The sequence below is a fragment of the Triturus cristatus genome, chromosome 10 (genome assembly GCF_964204655.1).
Source record: "Triturus cristatus chromosome 10, aTriCri1.1, whole genome shotgun sequence".
Classification (NCBI taxonomy): Eukaryota; Metazoa; Chordata; class Amphibia; order Caudata; family Salamandridae; genus Triturus; species Triturus cristatus.
The window spans coordinates 839,575,565-839,592,605 of NC_140593.1; the positions used below are offsets into that span (position 1 = coordinate 839,575,565).

The 17,041-nt window shown below is 45.1% G+C and overlaps 1 protein-coding gene across 2 annotated transcripts in view; it reads left to right on the forward strand.

The window, feature by feature from the left end:
• Nucleotides 1–17,041, forward strand: part of DNAJA3 (DnaJ heat shock protein family (Hsp40) member A3) — a 291,953-nt gene that overhangs the window by 59,612 nt on the left and 215,300 nt on the right. For both annotated transcript variants that reach the window (XM_085628467.1, XM_085628468.1), the window contains exons 4-5: nucleotides 9,396–9,596; nucleotides 10,667–10,819. In XM_085628467.1, coding sequence (XP_085484593.1) covers nucleotides 9,396–9,596; nucleotides 10,667–10,819 — 354 coding nt within the window. The remainder of the gene's footprint in view (nucleotides 1–9,395; nucleotides 9,597–10,666; nucleotides 10,820–17,041) is intronic.

Consider the following 17,041-nt stretch of genomic DNA (forward strand, 5'->3'; position numbering starts at 1 on the left):
CAAGCAGTTCACTAAAGGAAGGCAAGAGGATACTTGTGAATACATGTCTGAGAGGGTAATGGGTAAAGAGAGAGAATAGCCATCCTCAGAGAAATGTGGGAGAACATGTGGGAAGAAAAATGTAGCAAGACAAAATTGTATTATCATAACCTTTTTTAATTTAAGATCTCTATTTTAATTGCGTTTTATGAAAGAGGTGTGCTCATTTTACCTAAAACCATGTAATTTCTCATATCTACCACTTGTTCAACTCCGTATTTGTGCGCACACCTTAAGCAAAGCAAAAGTTTAATTACACACAATAAATATGATGTGCAATATTTGCTTTTTAATTTTTGTTTATTATTAAACAGTATACTCAACATGACTGAACAGAAAAGAAGGGAGGGGTAAGTGGATCAGGAAAGTGGTAACATAATAGGATAGCATTATAGATCTTTGTGTCACAATCCTTGCTGAGAAAAAAGATAGTGAATATGCAAATCTATTACAATGCCATTTCTCATGGTACAACATTTTATATTTATGCGCCACCAACGTGGTCATGACTGACAAATGGATATCCTAGCAAGATGAATAATGGCAGCAAATCAGACTAATGCATACATAGCCATAGGAGTAAGTGTGGAGCACATGTCCAGGCACAGATTTCAAAGACTCACAAGAATTGGCTTGAAGATCTATCATGAAGGAGGTATGGTTTCAGTGGAGACCATATATCTTTTGGTCTGGATAAAGTTCAAGCTGGGCATTGCAGTAGGTAAGCAATTCCAGCCACATCTAACACTTCAGGCGCTCTACCTCTACACCTGACGGCAGGCCACCAATCCTTTTTGCCAGCATCAGAGATAGAGCTGTGAATTTCCTGTATGATGCAGGAATATCCTCCACCCAGTCAAGGACTGGTGATTTTGGAGTCCATACTTAGAAGATATATATGCATTTCATTCAGACTCTGGAATGGAGACGGATAATAAGGATTTCCAAAGCCCACTTTGAGATGCTGTAAGATTCCAGAATTGTTTTGAATTTTTATTTTGTTGTCAGCTGGAGCTCAATTCAGTTCCTGTCAGTTTCCCTTCTTTTTAAGATTTGACTAACACTTTTGTCTTTGTTTTCGCAATATTAATATTTATTTTTTCCTAGTGGCAGAATAGTCAATAAGTTAAAGTTGAATCTCTTTTTCTGTGTACTGTATGCCCTCCTTCTTTGTCTCCTCTTTGCCTCTTCTGTTGAACTGCAGCACTGGGCGGCTCAAGTGACCACTATGATCTGTTCTGCTCCCTTTTCTCTCCTCCGCACAAAGCTTTTTGCCTGGCTCTTTTCCTTGTTGATTCCTTTGCTGTTTTTTTAGTCTAGACTAGCTTTTAGCTACCTGTGGGCAAAATCCTCTTGTGGACCATTCCAAAATGGTACAAAGGGCTATGAGCTTGCCCATTGCTTACCATTGGTTGACTATTGTCACTCCTATTTGCTTACTTCAAATTCGGTGATTGCCTTTCTCTTGTGTTTGCCCCTCCCCTGAAACATAACCTCTTTACCCTCCTTTTGATTGGCTGACCTGTATTCTTCCACTAGTTGCTTTTAGGGACTAATTTTTTTCTTTTCCGTTAAGCACACCTTGAAGAGTGCATGTTTTCCAGCTCTTTCACTCAGGCGCTTCTCCTGCCAAATACCCACCCATTCTTTATTTTGCGCTACCTAGTGTGCTGCTTCATACCTCCTTCATCCCTTGCTATATTTTCTTTATTCCCACTATCTATTGCTACCTGACCCGTACCTCTGTTGCTCTCCCACACCTTGCGGTCCTATTAAAATTTGTTTTTAAAGTGTTTGCATTACTTGGAGAGCCCGGCAGTCTCCATTTGCTGCTGGGCTCCTCTGCTTCTAAATTGTGCTTTAGTGCAATTGAAAATGTATTTTTTATTTGCCATGCCAAGTGGCATCCATCATCTTGGGTAGGCAAATAAATAAAAAAAACTGTGTCTACGTGGTGATGCATGTGCACACATACATCATTATCCATGCGCATGCCTACTGAGTGACGCTGGTGCCAGTAGCATTGTGATGCGCAAAATGACAGATTTCTTTTCTCTCTTCATCTTCAGAAACCATTTTGATTATCACTGATGCTGTACATCACCAAAACGCATGGACAAAGCCATTTCACCTCAAAGGGCGGTCCTGTTGGCCTTGCCAATGCTTGTTTTTTCCTACTTGGTCATTGTGAAGCAGAAAATGTATTGTTCTGTGATGCTTTACATCTAAACAATTTCTGAATGTTTAGTTATATTTTGATCTAGTTTAATACTCTTCTGTGAAAGTAGAATGTATCTACGCTGAGGTCGTTGTCCCTGAAAGTTTGATGCAATCAAACTAAATCCGAGGCTCTACTGTTTACTTGGGCACAATCTGTCCTTGTTTGTTCTGCAGCTCAGTTTGAAGTACACTTTGTTTTATTTATGAAAAGCGTGCATGCTTTTGATGAAAGGTTTTAGTCACATTTAGTTATTTTCCCGCTCCAAGTTGCAAATGTGTAACAAATGTTTACATAGGTTGGTACATTCAGGATTTTCAGGGATGTGAAGAATGATGGAGCGCAAACTTCAGTAGTCAAGGTCATTGGAATGGAGCAGTCGAGTGTGTGTGTTTAATATGTGCGTTTGAGTTTCCTGCAGAACATTCTCAGACGCTGGGCCAATAAAAGGCGTGCCATTGTGGTGCGTTATAGTGACATCTGTTATTCAAGTACAATACAGTGTACACTGTATAAATAATATTTACTATGATTTTCTTTCTGGTTACCCTAATGCCGGTGGCAGAAGTTAAATGAAGGCCATAAATTGTGAGCTGGAGAAGGGAGAGATCAAGCTTGGTCAACCTGCTTCAGGTGGAAATGAAGTCTTGTAATGAATGAGAAGATCACCTACAACAACTTGATTTATTTAGCGATGTAAATGTTAAAAAAAGTAAATCCAGTATTTGTAAAGTGCGAACAGCTACGCGAAGGCATCCCGGCGCTGGGGGCCGTCGGGAAGATTAAGCAAGCTATTGCCCAGAGTCACATGGTGCTGGGCTGACCTGCCGCCGGTGCCGGGGATCGAACCGTGAACCCCAGATTCCAGCGTCAGTCGCCCTGGCCTCGGCGCCACACCTCTTCCTAATGTATGCTGTTGGGCCTTGTCCGTTCTTTACAGGAACTAAGGAGAGCAGTTAGACAAGTTTTAATACACTTTAAAGTAGAATTGACCACCCGGAGAACACTTCAGTTGAAATTCGGAGCCTCAGAAGAACCTGCACCAGGCCATTCTTGACTCTTTTTGGGCGCTAAACTAGTGTACACCTCTGCCGCTGCACCTCTCAACTTGTAGTTTCTTCCTGTTGAAAATGACAGTGTGTGCCTAGTGCTGCATGTTGTCCTGCTCATTTCTCCGGGTATATTCTCCCTCGTTAATTCAACGCATCGCCTGTTTGCTAGCTTCGATATTCACTGTCCTTCGGTTTGTCATTTTCCCAGAATTTGCCGCACAGGTATTTTTTTTATTTTATTCACCCTATAGCATCAGTGCTGCCCCTCATCACTCTGATACCTGCATTGTCCACTCCAGGATCTATACTTCTGTGCAGGCTTTTCATTATAAGTATGTTCAGCATTTTCCTCGAGGCCAGGTGCCCATGTTTCTCTGGTTTGCAGTTTGCCTCGCTCCTGCTTACCATCAAGATATATTGTCATATTTTGTATTGTGCACGTCTGCTATTAGTGTGACCATGTTGTGATGTGCAGCTGTGTGGAATGTGTTTTTCCAACATGGTCTCTAGGACTAATTACAGACTGGATTTGGAGTTTGTATAGGAAGCTCTTTGTGTGATTGTCATTTGTCTGTGGTATGGACTCAGTTGGGCCTAGAGTCTGAGGTAAAGTTTGAGCACTGGTATATACAGGACTAGAAGCGATTGTGTTAGATGCTTGGGTAGTAGCTTCATAGTCATTTAACTGTGACTGTATGATTTTAGCGTGGCGGAGGTGTAGCCAGAGCGCTTTACCATTTGCTTCGGAATCTTAGGAAGGTGAGATGAGTGTTGTCTGGTGGTTAGTTAGTATGTTCTGGATGTTGTTTGCTACTTGGAATTTGAAATGTATTGGCCCTGTCATTCTCTGATCTAACATTGTGTGTATGAAGCGGAGTATCCCTCAGTTGCTTATGTGTTCGTGCATTAGCTGATCGGGATGAGAGCCACTCCTTAATCACTTTTTCTTTAATTGCGCAAGCTTTAAGACCATGGGTCCGGATTCCCTTGTTGGTCTGCCCTGTAGTTTCTTTTTTTTGTTTAAGCAACCTCTGCCCTGTCCCGTCTTTCTTCTTCCATTCTACAAGCAGCATTTGCCCCATGTTAGTCTGGTTTGGTCGCCGTTGTCAGAAGGTTACGAGTCTTTAAGGGGGAGGGAACAATGTGAATTATGAATCTGTAGGCCATTGTTACATGGCACACATCAAAATTTATATGAATATGTTGTACATTTGCCCTTCCTATTCAGGTATTAGAAGGAAAAACCCATGACATTTGTTTTAGAAGGAAATACATCTGACGTTTGTTTTTGGGGCAGCCTTTGCACACAGTGGTTATTGCACTCAAACCATTGTTAAAAAATGGAAACTGGTGACTTGTGCTTTTCCCTTTTTGGAATCGTTTAATGTGGTGCTTACTTACAAGGACACAATTCTACTAGTATTGTGTCTGCCCACTTTCATTTTGGGGAGTTTTTATTACTATGAAAATATGCAAGACCGCAGGATTTTTCACCCTCCATTTAGGCGAAATTGGCGAACTTTGCACTTAACTTCAGTTTGCAAAGTTTTCGAAGGTTCCCAATTTGCCACAACTTTGCTTTCTGGATAGGGGTACTGCACAAAAAAGTCTTCGATAGAATTTTCTCACAAAAATTGCTTTTGCTGACTCCTTCTGCTAAAGGTGTGTTATTTGCAGCTGTTTTCTCCTCCATACAGTCTAAAACTTCCATTCATTGTATTATTATTATTTTTTTTTTTTACCTTTTCAGCTTCGCGCACCACAAATTTTTATATGAGCTTAAATCTTTTTTTTTTTTGTTTTAAACATTTTACTAGGAAATTTCAAGCAAAGACCTGCACAGTTCAGTTCATACGAATGCCCAATGTGTTGAGCTTGTACAGCTGAAACCAAGCAAGTCTTAACAACATTAACTCAATTCTTTCCCTCCTTTTTTTGGGAGCATCTCCTTCTCTGACCTAAAATGTTTACCCCAGAGTGAATAGCTTCCCCCCAAACTATTTTACCTTTCTTGTACTTCTTCTCAGGATCAGTCTCTAAATAAACTGTTATAACACCATAGGTTTGCGTGTGTGGTATTATTCTCGGAAATTTCCTTTAAGTAGTGCATTCCAGATTTTAACTAGTTTCCTTTGTTGCCTCAGGTCATAGGAGATCTTCTCCAGTACTAGTGTCTGCCATAAACAATGGATCCATCTTTGTCATGCACTGTGGGGCTTGTCTTTTGCAGTGGATAGCTACCAGCAATTTTTGTGCTTCCATCATGTGGGCAAGTAAGATTCGTTGGGCTGTTTGTGTGGTTTGAGTCACAGCAAAACCAAACAATGGTCAGCTGTTATGGAATATCCCAACACCATTCCCTCTATTTCGAGGCTCTTCTTTCAGAAATGTTTGATAAGGTCACACTGCCAACAAATATGTATTGTTGTTTCCAACCCGTCACCTGATGTACCATTTTCACAATGTTTTTATGAGCATGGCTACCCTTAAAAACCCCACTTGGTCTGGATTGGTGAGGTAGGTGGCGTCAGTCGGCTCTGTGTGACGTCGCCTGCGCCGGAAATGACGTCCGCATCACCTATGAAGGACGCCACCTCGGCACGCTGACGTCTGCTCTTTTCTTCGCGCCCCAGTCAAGCGCTGATCTGTGAAGAGAGCTACTCTATCACTGTTTTAAAGTACTATTTTGACCATTTATGGGACCCTTTTTTGATATATAGTATGTTGTCTAGGAAGACTTAAGGGTTCAAGCCTTGCGGCGCCTGTCATTGCGCCATGTCTGTGATGGATCTGCATTTGGTGTGAATGTGGTGTCTGGAGCGCGACCACGACTCTAAGTCATGCTCTGACTGCCTGGCCATGGGACCAAAGGCTTTGAAGGAGCAATCCCTGAAGCTGCTTGCGACCTGGCAGGCGACGGCATACCCAACCCTTCGGAGATTACGATCCTGGTCGAAAGCAAGGTCAACTCACCTCTCCAAGAGTCCCAAGTCCTCTTCATTCAACTTAAGATCGTTGGGACATACCGGTAAGAGGTACAAAAAACACAAGAAGCCGAAGTGTGCTTTAACTTCTCCCTGTCAGTCAGCCGACGAGATGGAGGAAAATCGTTGTTGAAAGCCTCATTCTCTGGAACCAGCGCGTGGGTCTACTCCACACCTCCCCGCTTTTGCTGCAGCCAGAACGACCCCGCTCAAATTTATGAATTCATATGAGGCCATGCACCTAATTTTTAAGCAGTCTGACCCACTCCAGAGCACCTTCGGGTCCTGCGGGGTCGGGGGCCCCCTTCCCATTGATCCAGAAATGGATTTGGACCTGCACCGGTCGTACCACTGCGACCTTCGCAGGTGCCGGTCCCTATGCCAATGCTCTTGGCAGTGCCAGGCCTATTGTTGTTTTCGGCGACATAGAGTCAGAGCTGTGTCGACAAGACCAACAGGTCCCAGGTCATTTCCTGAGCCTTATTCTTGAGGGCTAGGATTGGGAAAAGAATGCAAGGGGTCACTGGACCCTTTAGAAGATGAGCCATATGAACAGGATATGGACTGGTATGAGGAATTGGCTAAAGCTAGCGGACTGGATACCTCTCCAGATACTGGCATGCTTTCTCCCCCTATTAATGCTATAGAGGAGGGAGCATAGGTCGACTGAGATCCTCAGTGGCGGTTAAGACTAACATCTTGACAAAGGTGCTACACATCGGAGCTTCTTCATCTGAACCCTTGCTCCCTTTTAATGACGTTCTCCTCGACGTCCTGCAGGAAGAAAATGGTCCAAACCCAGCAGAGGGGCTCCAGTGAATCGGACGATCGCCACCACTGCCCTGCCCCAGGCGGCCCAAACTTCCTCACTAACAACATCACCCTAGAGAGCTTGGTAGTCCAAGCCACTACCTCCCAAGGCGCCTTCCCTACCGCTCGCCCCGGACATATAATCCAACAGGCTGCACAGTGGGGGCATGAATTTTTTTTTTCTCAGCCCTTATTTGTCATTGTCCTTCGTAAATGCTGGCTTCTGATTCGTTATTAGGCTTGTTAGTCCCTCCTTAGTACTGCATTTTCTTCATTTGTAACCTCCCACGAGGATTGGCCCGTTTACTTCGGTTGTTACACGGTACGTCTTCTTTAGTCTGTAAGCACTTTTCGTTTATCGGTTTCTCTTACTGCAGGAGGGTCTTTCATGCGCAGTTGTGACCACCAGCTTGTTTATTTACCTCGTAGCAAACTGGGAGCTCTTCGGGGGCCATGGAGGACAGAAGGGGGCAACTCAGCGATGCCTTCAAGCATTTGGAATGCAATAGGTCTTGCATTTACGAGAGTTTAAGTTATTGCCATTGTCAATGACAGTACCTTTTATTTGTTTAAAAAACCAAAACAAATAAAAGGCATTGACATTTACAATGCCGATGGCTCAAACACGTGTAAAGCGAGACCTATTGCATTGCAGATGCTTGTTTGCCAGTGCTGTGGGCTTTGTAAGTACCAACTAATAAGTGTGGAGAATCTTTAAAATGTCTTGAAAGGGCCCTCTCATACATTCTGTTATGTTTTCTCCTTCTGTCCCTTCTTGTTGATTGTGGGCTCAAATGTATGTTTTCAAAGAATTTACATATAACCATAGGACGTTTGTTTGAGCCTCTAGGTGGTAGATTATCTTGATGGAGAGTTTGCCATCTTGATTTCTGCTGTATCCATACCAGTGTCATTAATTTAGCTAGATTATCCCTCAAGTGGTCCTCAAGTCCCATTTCAATTCCAAGAGGCCCATCTTTAAGTCTTCCTTAGTGAAGGAAAAGTCATTCAGGCTCTAAATCCCTTTGATGCTTCCCAAGCTACCCACCATCAGTTTTCGCTGCTGTCTCGCTAGAAGTAGGTTGGCCATCTTGCCAGTGCTTTCCATTAGGCTTGTAAAAATCATGAAAACCCCCTAATTTGTTCTTACCTGCATGCTTGATTCATTGAGGCATACACATAGGTTCCAGCGTTTCACTCTTCTAGCTAATGGAGAGCAATGGGCCCTTCCTACTTTTCAGGTATCACAGACACAGGATGTCCCTTAGGACCGTGCTAGTCCGGATTCCTCATGCCCCATGGCTAGTCACACTTCTCCAGAATCCCCACCTCGCTTCAGCCATTACTCACTATTAGTATCTTGGACTAGCTAGGACTTATGTTCATCACATGCCACCCTCACCACCATTCTGACTCAATGAAATCTAGAACTCAGTCCATCCCCCTCTCCACCTAGGCAATTCAAAGAGGTCTGTCGATTCAGCTGATCCTTTGCCTTTAGAGGGTCACTGGACCTCTCCACTGCTACTTTCTGTTTGTCCTTGGGGCCCTTCTACATCATCTGCCGTTTGCCAATTACCACTTCCATGAGGTCCCAATCTCTCTACTTGCTTCAGACCATAAAAGGGGCCATCACAGCAGACCCACAGACTCACCAGCATTTTATACCTCCAGTGGCCCACTCAGTTACTGCCCCTGAAACAATGGGTAGCAGGGCTTATGCAGCTGCTCTTCTGCTGCAGGATCTATGTTAGCTCCCTCACTGCCCCCTGCTATTAGTCTTGCAGCAGTGGTGCCTTTTTATGATTGCTATCTATGGAGCACCTGGCCTCTTCGCCTTGGGAAGAAGGTCTTTATATAGGGCCTATGGTTCACAGCTTTCTTGCCTCACTGCCAGGGAAGTATTATGTGCCGGCACTGTCTGCATTGACACCTTCACCATTCTACGGCACTCTGATTTGGGGGGATGGTGGCGTAGATCCACAGGACTCGTCCTGCAGCTCCACCATGTCAACTGCAAATCAAATCTGAGTTTTAAATTGAAAGTGCTGGTGTATGTATTTTATAATGTGTGTATGATGTTTAAATGGACCTGACAAGTCTAAATAGACGATTAATTTACAAACATGAGAGGATGGACTCACCCTCAGTCAGTTTCTATTATGTTTTGTTGAACCACATAATGTCTCACACTCTTAACTGTATTGCTTTGTCCAGCAGAGACGTCTGTCCTTTAATGTCCTGCTGCTGTGTATATCCTGAGATCTACATCTGTGCTTCTCTTTTCTGTAGGTGCTAAGCGATGAGGTGAAACGGAAGCAATATGATACATATGGAGCAGCCGGCTTTGACCCTGGGGCAAGCTCTGGACAGCAATACTGGAGAGGTGGAGGCCCTAGCATCGACCCAGAAGAACTCTTCAGAAAGATTTTTGGGGAGTTTTCTGGTTCTTCTTTTGGGGACTTCAACACTGTTTTTGAGCAACAGCAAGAGGTAAGACCAAACACTTAATAAGTATTTATCTGGCTGGTGCAGGAGAAATTTCACATTCTGGGCTGCTGTCTCAAATTCAGATTTGTGCTGTAAAAAGGATTTCATGTGTAATTAAATTGGCTACCTCAATATCTGAATTTCGTCTCAGCAGCTGTGGCGATCGGTAGGAGCAAGAATATTGTTCCTCATTATTATTTCAAGGCTTTTCGGTCCCGGCTGGCTGTGATCATAGAGCAACTTGCAGCAAAATGTTTGATTTGGCCAAGGGCTTGCATGTTAGGATGGCTTTCTGGCAATTTTTCCCTGTTCTAAGTGCATGCTGAATTGTGCTTGTGGTTGAGTGAAAGAATGTCCTGGATCTTACAGTTGTTGATGCAGTTTTCTCCTTTCACTATACTTCTGGTTTCAGTAACCAACAAGAACATTTTCTAGCTGGGTGGGTAGAAAATACTGTTGGTGTTTATAGGTATCCTAGTCCCTGACCAGTTCTGTGTGGGGAACCAAGGCAGGCCCTCTTGCAAAAGGAAGGTAAAGAAAGTATGTTAGTCTTACTCACTCTCGCTTCAAGTTGTTCAAAATCTGAAACAACCATAAAGGGTACGGGCAATGAAAGTTATGGCAGATATCTGAAAAGCACCCTTAGTCAATAGACATTTCATTGGTCTTTACTCGGTTTTTGTGTGTGGGGTTGGAAAAAAAGATGACTTCACATGGAAGAGAGACTGAAACTGAGTAGGAGATAATAAATGCATTGCACTTCCAGAGATAGAATGCCACTGTTCAAACAGAAAAATGGCATTAAGTACGTCTCTTCCAAGGTCTATAAAATAAGTACAATTGTGTTAAGTAACTATAAACATCAGTTATTTAACTCTGATTGAACATGTGCTTTCCAAATGCACATTACGGTACAGAGGATGATTGTGTTATTTTTTTTTCTAACTTAGGGAGCTGCTAATCTGTGGTATGGCATAGAGAAATATGGTACTGGAGAGTGTTCTTTCAGCATGGGGTTCTGTAGAATTAACTTTACTGCTAACTAATGCTTTCGATCTTGTTGCCCTCATCAGTACGTCATGGAGCTGACCTTCAACCAGGCTGCCAAAGGCGTTAATAAAGAGATTTCGATCAACATTAATGACACCTGCCAGCGATGCGACGGCAAGGGAAATGAGCCTGGCACTAAAGTGCAACACTGCCATTACTGCAATGGCACTGGAATGGTAAGTTCCTACATATACTCTCCTAGGACAGTCCAGGGCACTAGTAAATGGTACAAACCATCCATTGACATCACTTTGAATTAAAGCTTGCAAAAGAAGGTGGTGGTTCGTAGTAATAATTGCTTCAATCGTGTGCATTATTGAGCAAGCCTCATAATATGCGCACATTTGGCACTTGATCTGTGTTGCTAGTTTGTGTTTTGGTGGGACTGCTGTCCATACTCCTTGCCAGTTCTCAACTCTTCGTGCTTGCATGTGTTCACTAATTGGTACCTCTTCTCTATGGCAGTAGCATATTAAAGGTTACTGCTGCTGCTTGAACTACCATGTCTAGGATGCTGTTAAAAGCTGTATAAGAAGTTGACCTCTGAAACTGCTGCGTAATGCGCGACATAGGGGTAGGACCAGCTCATGGCTGGCAGGTACAACACACAGTTTTCCCGATATCTCCCTGCTACGATATCAAGACATCACTCATAATATAACTGTTGGAATCTGTCCACTGTAAAAGGCACTGATTACTGACCACCCCATGCATAGCAGAATCATGGGAAATCAGTGTATACCTTTATATTTGGAAACATACTGGTATTATGGAACATTCACGCTTAAAGGTATTGTGGGAAAGTCACCATGTTTGAGGCATGTCTGCTGTAGATATACATATTCTTGCCATTTAGTGTTGAGTCCGGATGTGCATGTTGTTTTTCTTCAAAGAAGTCTTTTCCAGTCACGAAGTAAGGTGACTCCTCCTTTTGGTGATAGTGCGTATGAGCATCAACTCCATTTTTAAATTGTTTTCTTTCTGCCATTGGGTTTGAACGGTGTTTGTGGAGCTCCGGTTTGAGACCATTCGTCGGGATCCCTTCGGTGCACAACCCACTTTACCCGCGTCAATATTGTTTCAAACACGTTTCCCATCCTCTGCGTGTCGAAAAACTGAAAACTTTTATAGTTGGATCAAGAAAACTCCAACCCCAGCCTTCGTGTCTAGCACATTTCCATTAACTTCCACTCGAAGAAAATATCATCAAGTAATCTGTCAATGGAACGGACTCTGTTCCAATTCTGCGCTCTGTGCCACTCTAATTATCCGCGCACAGACCTTCACAAGGTCTGTAACCTTTGCCCGTCTCCGGAGCACAATGAAGAAGACTGACGCCTGTTGCTCATTCTCATAACCTGCACACCATTTTTGCGATCATGCAAGCAGTTGACCTATCTTCCCTGCCACTGCCGTTTTTTTTTTGTTATGCTACCAAGGCACTCGATACCTTGGAATGACTGTACCTTTTTAGGTCTCGGCTGCGAAAGGCTGCGCTTGCGCAGTCTCGCTCCGAGATTTAATGAGTTGGAGTGACTTTGAGAAGAGGGGCTTGCACCCGCCCCTCTTCTCTCCTGTTCTCCATTGGCTGGCCTCTTAAATGCTGGCCAGCCACTGGAGAAGAGGTCCAGTCACTCCGTTGAAGCCCCGTCCTTTTCGGATCAGGGGGCGTGTTTTTTGTGAGAAGTCTCAGGGAGGAGACAACAGCAAAACACGCCCCCAAATCCGAAAAGGACGTGGCGTTTCTCCGAGGCATTTTCTGCTGTGCCTCGGAGAAAGGCGGTCGTGTGCTCGTCCGCTCCCCCTTCGTCCGGTTGCTGCTCTGGTCTCCAAGGGTCTTCTTGTTCATTTTCTCTCCTCCTGCCGAGTACGTTACATTGTGTGCCCAGACTGCTACGGAAAGGTGCGGGAATACACGTTGTTTCTCCTTTCCTGCCTACCCTTGCTTTTGCTTCGGCTCACCCACGCGCCTCCCCGTCAACTGTCCGGGGGGGGGAGGGGGGGGGGCAGAATTAGGCACGGTGTGATGAAACCTCGAAGCGAAGTGAAAAGTATTTGAGCACATCCCTTCTGATAGCTCACAAAAAAATTGAAGGATAAATACCCAATTGAAGAAAATGGCCGAATGTAAAAAGTATGGGAAAGCGTCGCAGCAACGTCGCATGGCAAACGGAAAGATGCGGGAATACACGTTGTTTCTCCTTTCCTGCCTCCCTAGCTAGCTATATATACCCTTGCTTTTGCTTCGGCTCACCCACGCGCCTCCCCGTCAACTGTCCGGGGGGGGGGGGGGAGGAGGGGGCAGAATTAGGCACGGTGTGATGAAACCTCGAAGCGAAGTGAAAAGTATTTGAGCACATCCCTTCTGATAGCTCACAAAAAAATTGAAGGATAAATACCCAATTGAAGAAAATGGCCGAATGTAAAAAGTATGGGAAAGCGTCGCAGCAACGTCGCATGGCAAACACTAATATTTTATGTGACTTGAAAATGTATACTTTCATTTTAAATCTATATTACCTATCCAGGCATTGTAGGATAGTTAAATATTAAAAACGAAAGTTTAAATCGACACTGGACTGCAGGGCTTAATTGGCTTCGGAGTTTAGATCGGCTTAGTGTGCTGGTGAGTAGCTGGTTCTCATGGCTCCTTCCCAGCACTTTCCTTGCCGTGACAGAGGAGCTGTTGTCGATTACGTCTGGCTGGCCACACACCCCCTCTCAAGTTGTTTTGAACAGAATTTGCATTCTGAATGGCGCCGGGGGGCCGAATCGCACACCATTGCCACTGTGCCACTTTGTGATGTAAAAAGTTGAATGTGGCATGTAGCCGCGAGTTTCCGCCTGCTTCCTCCCTTTCTCACTGCTTTTTCTTCGTTCTCTCTTCTCTCCCTCCAACTTTCTCTTTTCGTGTCTTTCTCTGTCTCACTCCGCGTCGGAGCCCGATGATGAAAATAGGTTCCGGTCCACATCCGTGTGTTCTGTGCGCTACTGTGGAGGTATTTGTACCTTCAGGTCTGTGTGTCACGTCCACAGCGTCCATCCCTTGTGTGCGTGTTCTGCGCCTCTGTGTGTGAGGTACAACTGTAGCTTCAGCGCGCTACGCAAACTGTAAACTTGTGTTTATATCACGTGATTCATTTTAAATGTTGTAGATTATGTTCCATGTGTACCTGCACGAGTGACTGTGTTTGCCTAGCTGTGTGTTGTTACACGCTTCTCTCTGCATCTGTGTTACTATGTATGCTTTATTCCAGAATCTATGTAACTACCCCTGTCGTTGTGTGTGACAACCTTTGCACTGTGTGCACTCATCTGTGTGAATGCGTGTATATGTGCATATCGATGTATATGACTGTAAGACTGTCTACGTAACAATGTTTATGTATCGTCATAATGGTTTACTATACCGCTGTATCCTCATTAGTATGTTCATAGCTCTTTATACCCCTCGTAGATGTGTCAAAGGAGTCGTCAAAAACTAGTATCTGCCCTTTGCCCCCCACTCCCTTCAGGTTCCCTTTCTCCCCTAGCGCTGCGAAGCTCCCGGGGGCGTTTTAAGTGCTAGAGAACGCATCGTTCTCTTCCAAATCAGGTTTCCTTTGTTCTTGTTTTCTCGTTATCTCATGCTCCCCTCGCCTCCTTCGGACCCCTGTTAGTGCTTTAAACAGGTTTAGGAGCAGTCGGAGCGCTACCCATATTATCAGGATGTCAAAACGCCAGTATACATTGGGAAACTGCTAGCAGCGCTATGCAGCTCTAACAAGGGCTGAGTGAGTATGGAAGACACAATTAAACAATCCTTGCCTTTCCCCTTGGCGTTTGAAAAGGTTAGGAGTAATCTAGGCGCTATCCTAACTCCAATATGACAATATGAGATAACAAGATCAGTATAAAACAACCGGCAGCAGTTACTAGCGCTACGAGGCTAAAACAGTGACAGAAATGCGCTATGCAAAAACTAAGTAACATAGCAAGAAACGCACCTTCACCCCTCTCTTAGTACTATGAGCCTTCTAAGCGCTACGCAAACAACACGACAAGGACATAACACTCCAATAAAATGACCGGCAGTAGTCGCTAGCGCTGTGAGGCCATACCAGTGGCAGAAGAGCGCTATGCAAAAACCAAGTAACATAACAAGCAGTCAGGCGGGCAACTAGAGCCAAATTTCGGGGGGGGGGGGGGGCTGAAAAAGATTTCGGGGGGGGGGGGGGGGCTAAGTCTTCCAGCCTCCATCAGGCTCATCTCCTTTGGAGCCAAACCCTATTACCTCTCCGGCCCCTTAAGCAGCTCCACCAGTGCATCATTTGACTCCTCTGGCACCACAACTGACGTCGCTATAGGTAGGTAATAGGTATCACATATGCAAAAAAAAAACCAAATGCCAATAGAAATGACAATGCCATTTATTTAGGGATACAAAAATCATAAAAAAATAATGAGCAATACCAATAGCTCTACCTAGAATGTTGCCGAGACCATTGCATTGTAAATGCTTGTTACACTTCTCGCCCGTATTGGCCTGAGTCCGGCTTTTAAAAAAAAATTAAATCGCTCCACTATATTCTACTCTGGCTAGGTTACAACTCAATGGAGTGGTCCCACCCCCCCACCCCCTGTCAAGGTGGCTCGCGGCACGAGCCAGAGGTGCTCGTTGTCACCCCTCCTATTTGCTGTGGCTATGGAGCCATTGGCAGCTAGACTACGGCAGCATCACCCACAGCGCGGCCTTGTCTTTACCCCCCGGTGATTTTGGTGTCTATGTATGCAGACGACGTGACTCTATAAGTTAACCACCCGGCGATAAATCTGGACCCCTTCATTTGCGAAATCACTAGGTTTGGTGGCCTCTTGGGCATTACAATCAACTGAGGAAAGTCCAAGATCTTCCCGCTTACTTCGGCCACTAACGCGTTCCAGTAAGAATTCCCACTTAAATGGGCAGAATCCCCAGTGAAATATCTGGGTATCTGGCTCACTCAGGATTCTGAAGAGTTGTGGCGTTACAATTATGGCAGACTCATGGGGTGGTTGGAGAGCCGGCTGAACCCCTTGAAGTCGCTCCCGTTGACTTTGGCGGGCCGGATCGCCAGTGCCAAAATGGTGATATTACCCAAGTTTATATATGTTTTCATCAACCTCCTGCTACCTCTCACTGCAGAATTTAAGAGGAGGCTTTGCTCGAATCTGATATGTCTTGTTTGGGCGGGTGGGCATCTACAAATTGCATGGGAGATCTTGATGCTTCTGTTTGAACAAGGTGGTCTGGGTGCTCCGGACATGGAGCTGTATTATAATTGGGCACAAGCCCAGTTCAGATTTCATTAGATTTACCCAACCCCATTTATGGTGCACACTGCCCCTGAAAGTGACCAGGTGGACCCAGTTACGCTGCATATGGCACTGTTTAGACCACAGAATCGCCCTTGGTCTGAGTTCAACCGGGTTGCCTGTACAGTATGGGCGTGGCAGGAACTTCGACGTAGGGGCGCGTTTGGACACTATTCGCACCCTCAGTGCCACTCACTAGACACCCAGCATTACCCTTTGCTGCTGAGACTGGGGTCTGCCAGCGATTGCGAAAGCTGCAGTTACACACGATGGGGCAGGTGTTCTCTGACGGCATCTTCATTCGCATGGATGCTGCATTAGGGGATGAGCACATGGGACTGATGGATAGACTGACATATTTCCAGCTCAGAGATGCGATGCACACGCTATATGACTAGTTCCCGGTTGCACCGCCGACATTCCGAGTCCTGGAAGAGTTTTTAGCCAACCCCTCACCCCGCAAACTCATTACCTGCTTATACTCTGGTATGCAGCATGAATCCCTGATAAGTAGCCCCCCTGCACAGCGCGAATGGGAGAAAAGCCTGGGAGTCCCCTTTGAGTGAGGATACATGATGTGTGTGTTTCGGGACGCCGGAAGCCTCCTTCCTGCATTGGCATGGGAGTGCCCAGATGTTGCGGGGTATTGGGGAAGCATCTTTGATGTGTTGGAAGAAGTGCTAAGTTATAGATTTGAACGCTCCTCGCTGGTTACCTTACTTGGCTACGTACGAAAGGTGTCGGTGGAACATAGGAAGCTGGCGGCCATGTTGCTGCTGTTGGCTAAAAGGCGGGTGGCAATCTGCTGGGGCCGCAGGCGCAAACTGCGTATGGCCGACTGGCTTAAAGATGCAGCATTCTGCCATAACCAGCTATCTACATTTTGGGAGTTAATGCCCGCACAGGCATGTCCTAAGAATATATGGAAACCGTTACAGAGCCACCTCGGAGCCCACCCCACCCGCTTGACCGAGTTGAGGCCCCCGCCATCGACGGGTAGGTGGTGCAAGGAGATTATTTGAATTATTTGTGATGACACTGTTTGTGCCGCTGAGATACTTAGA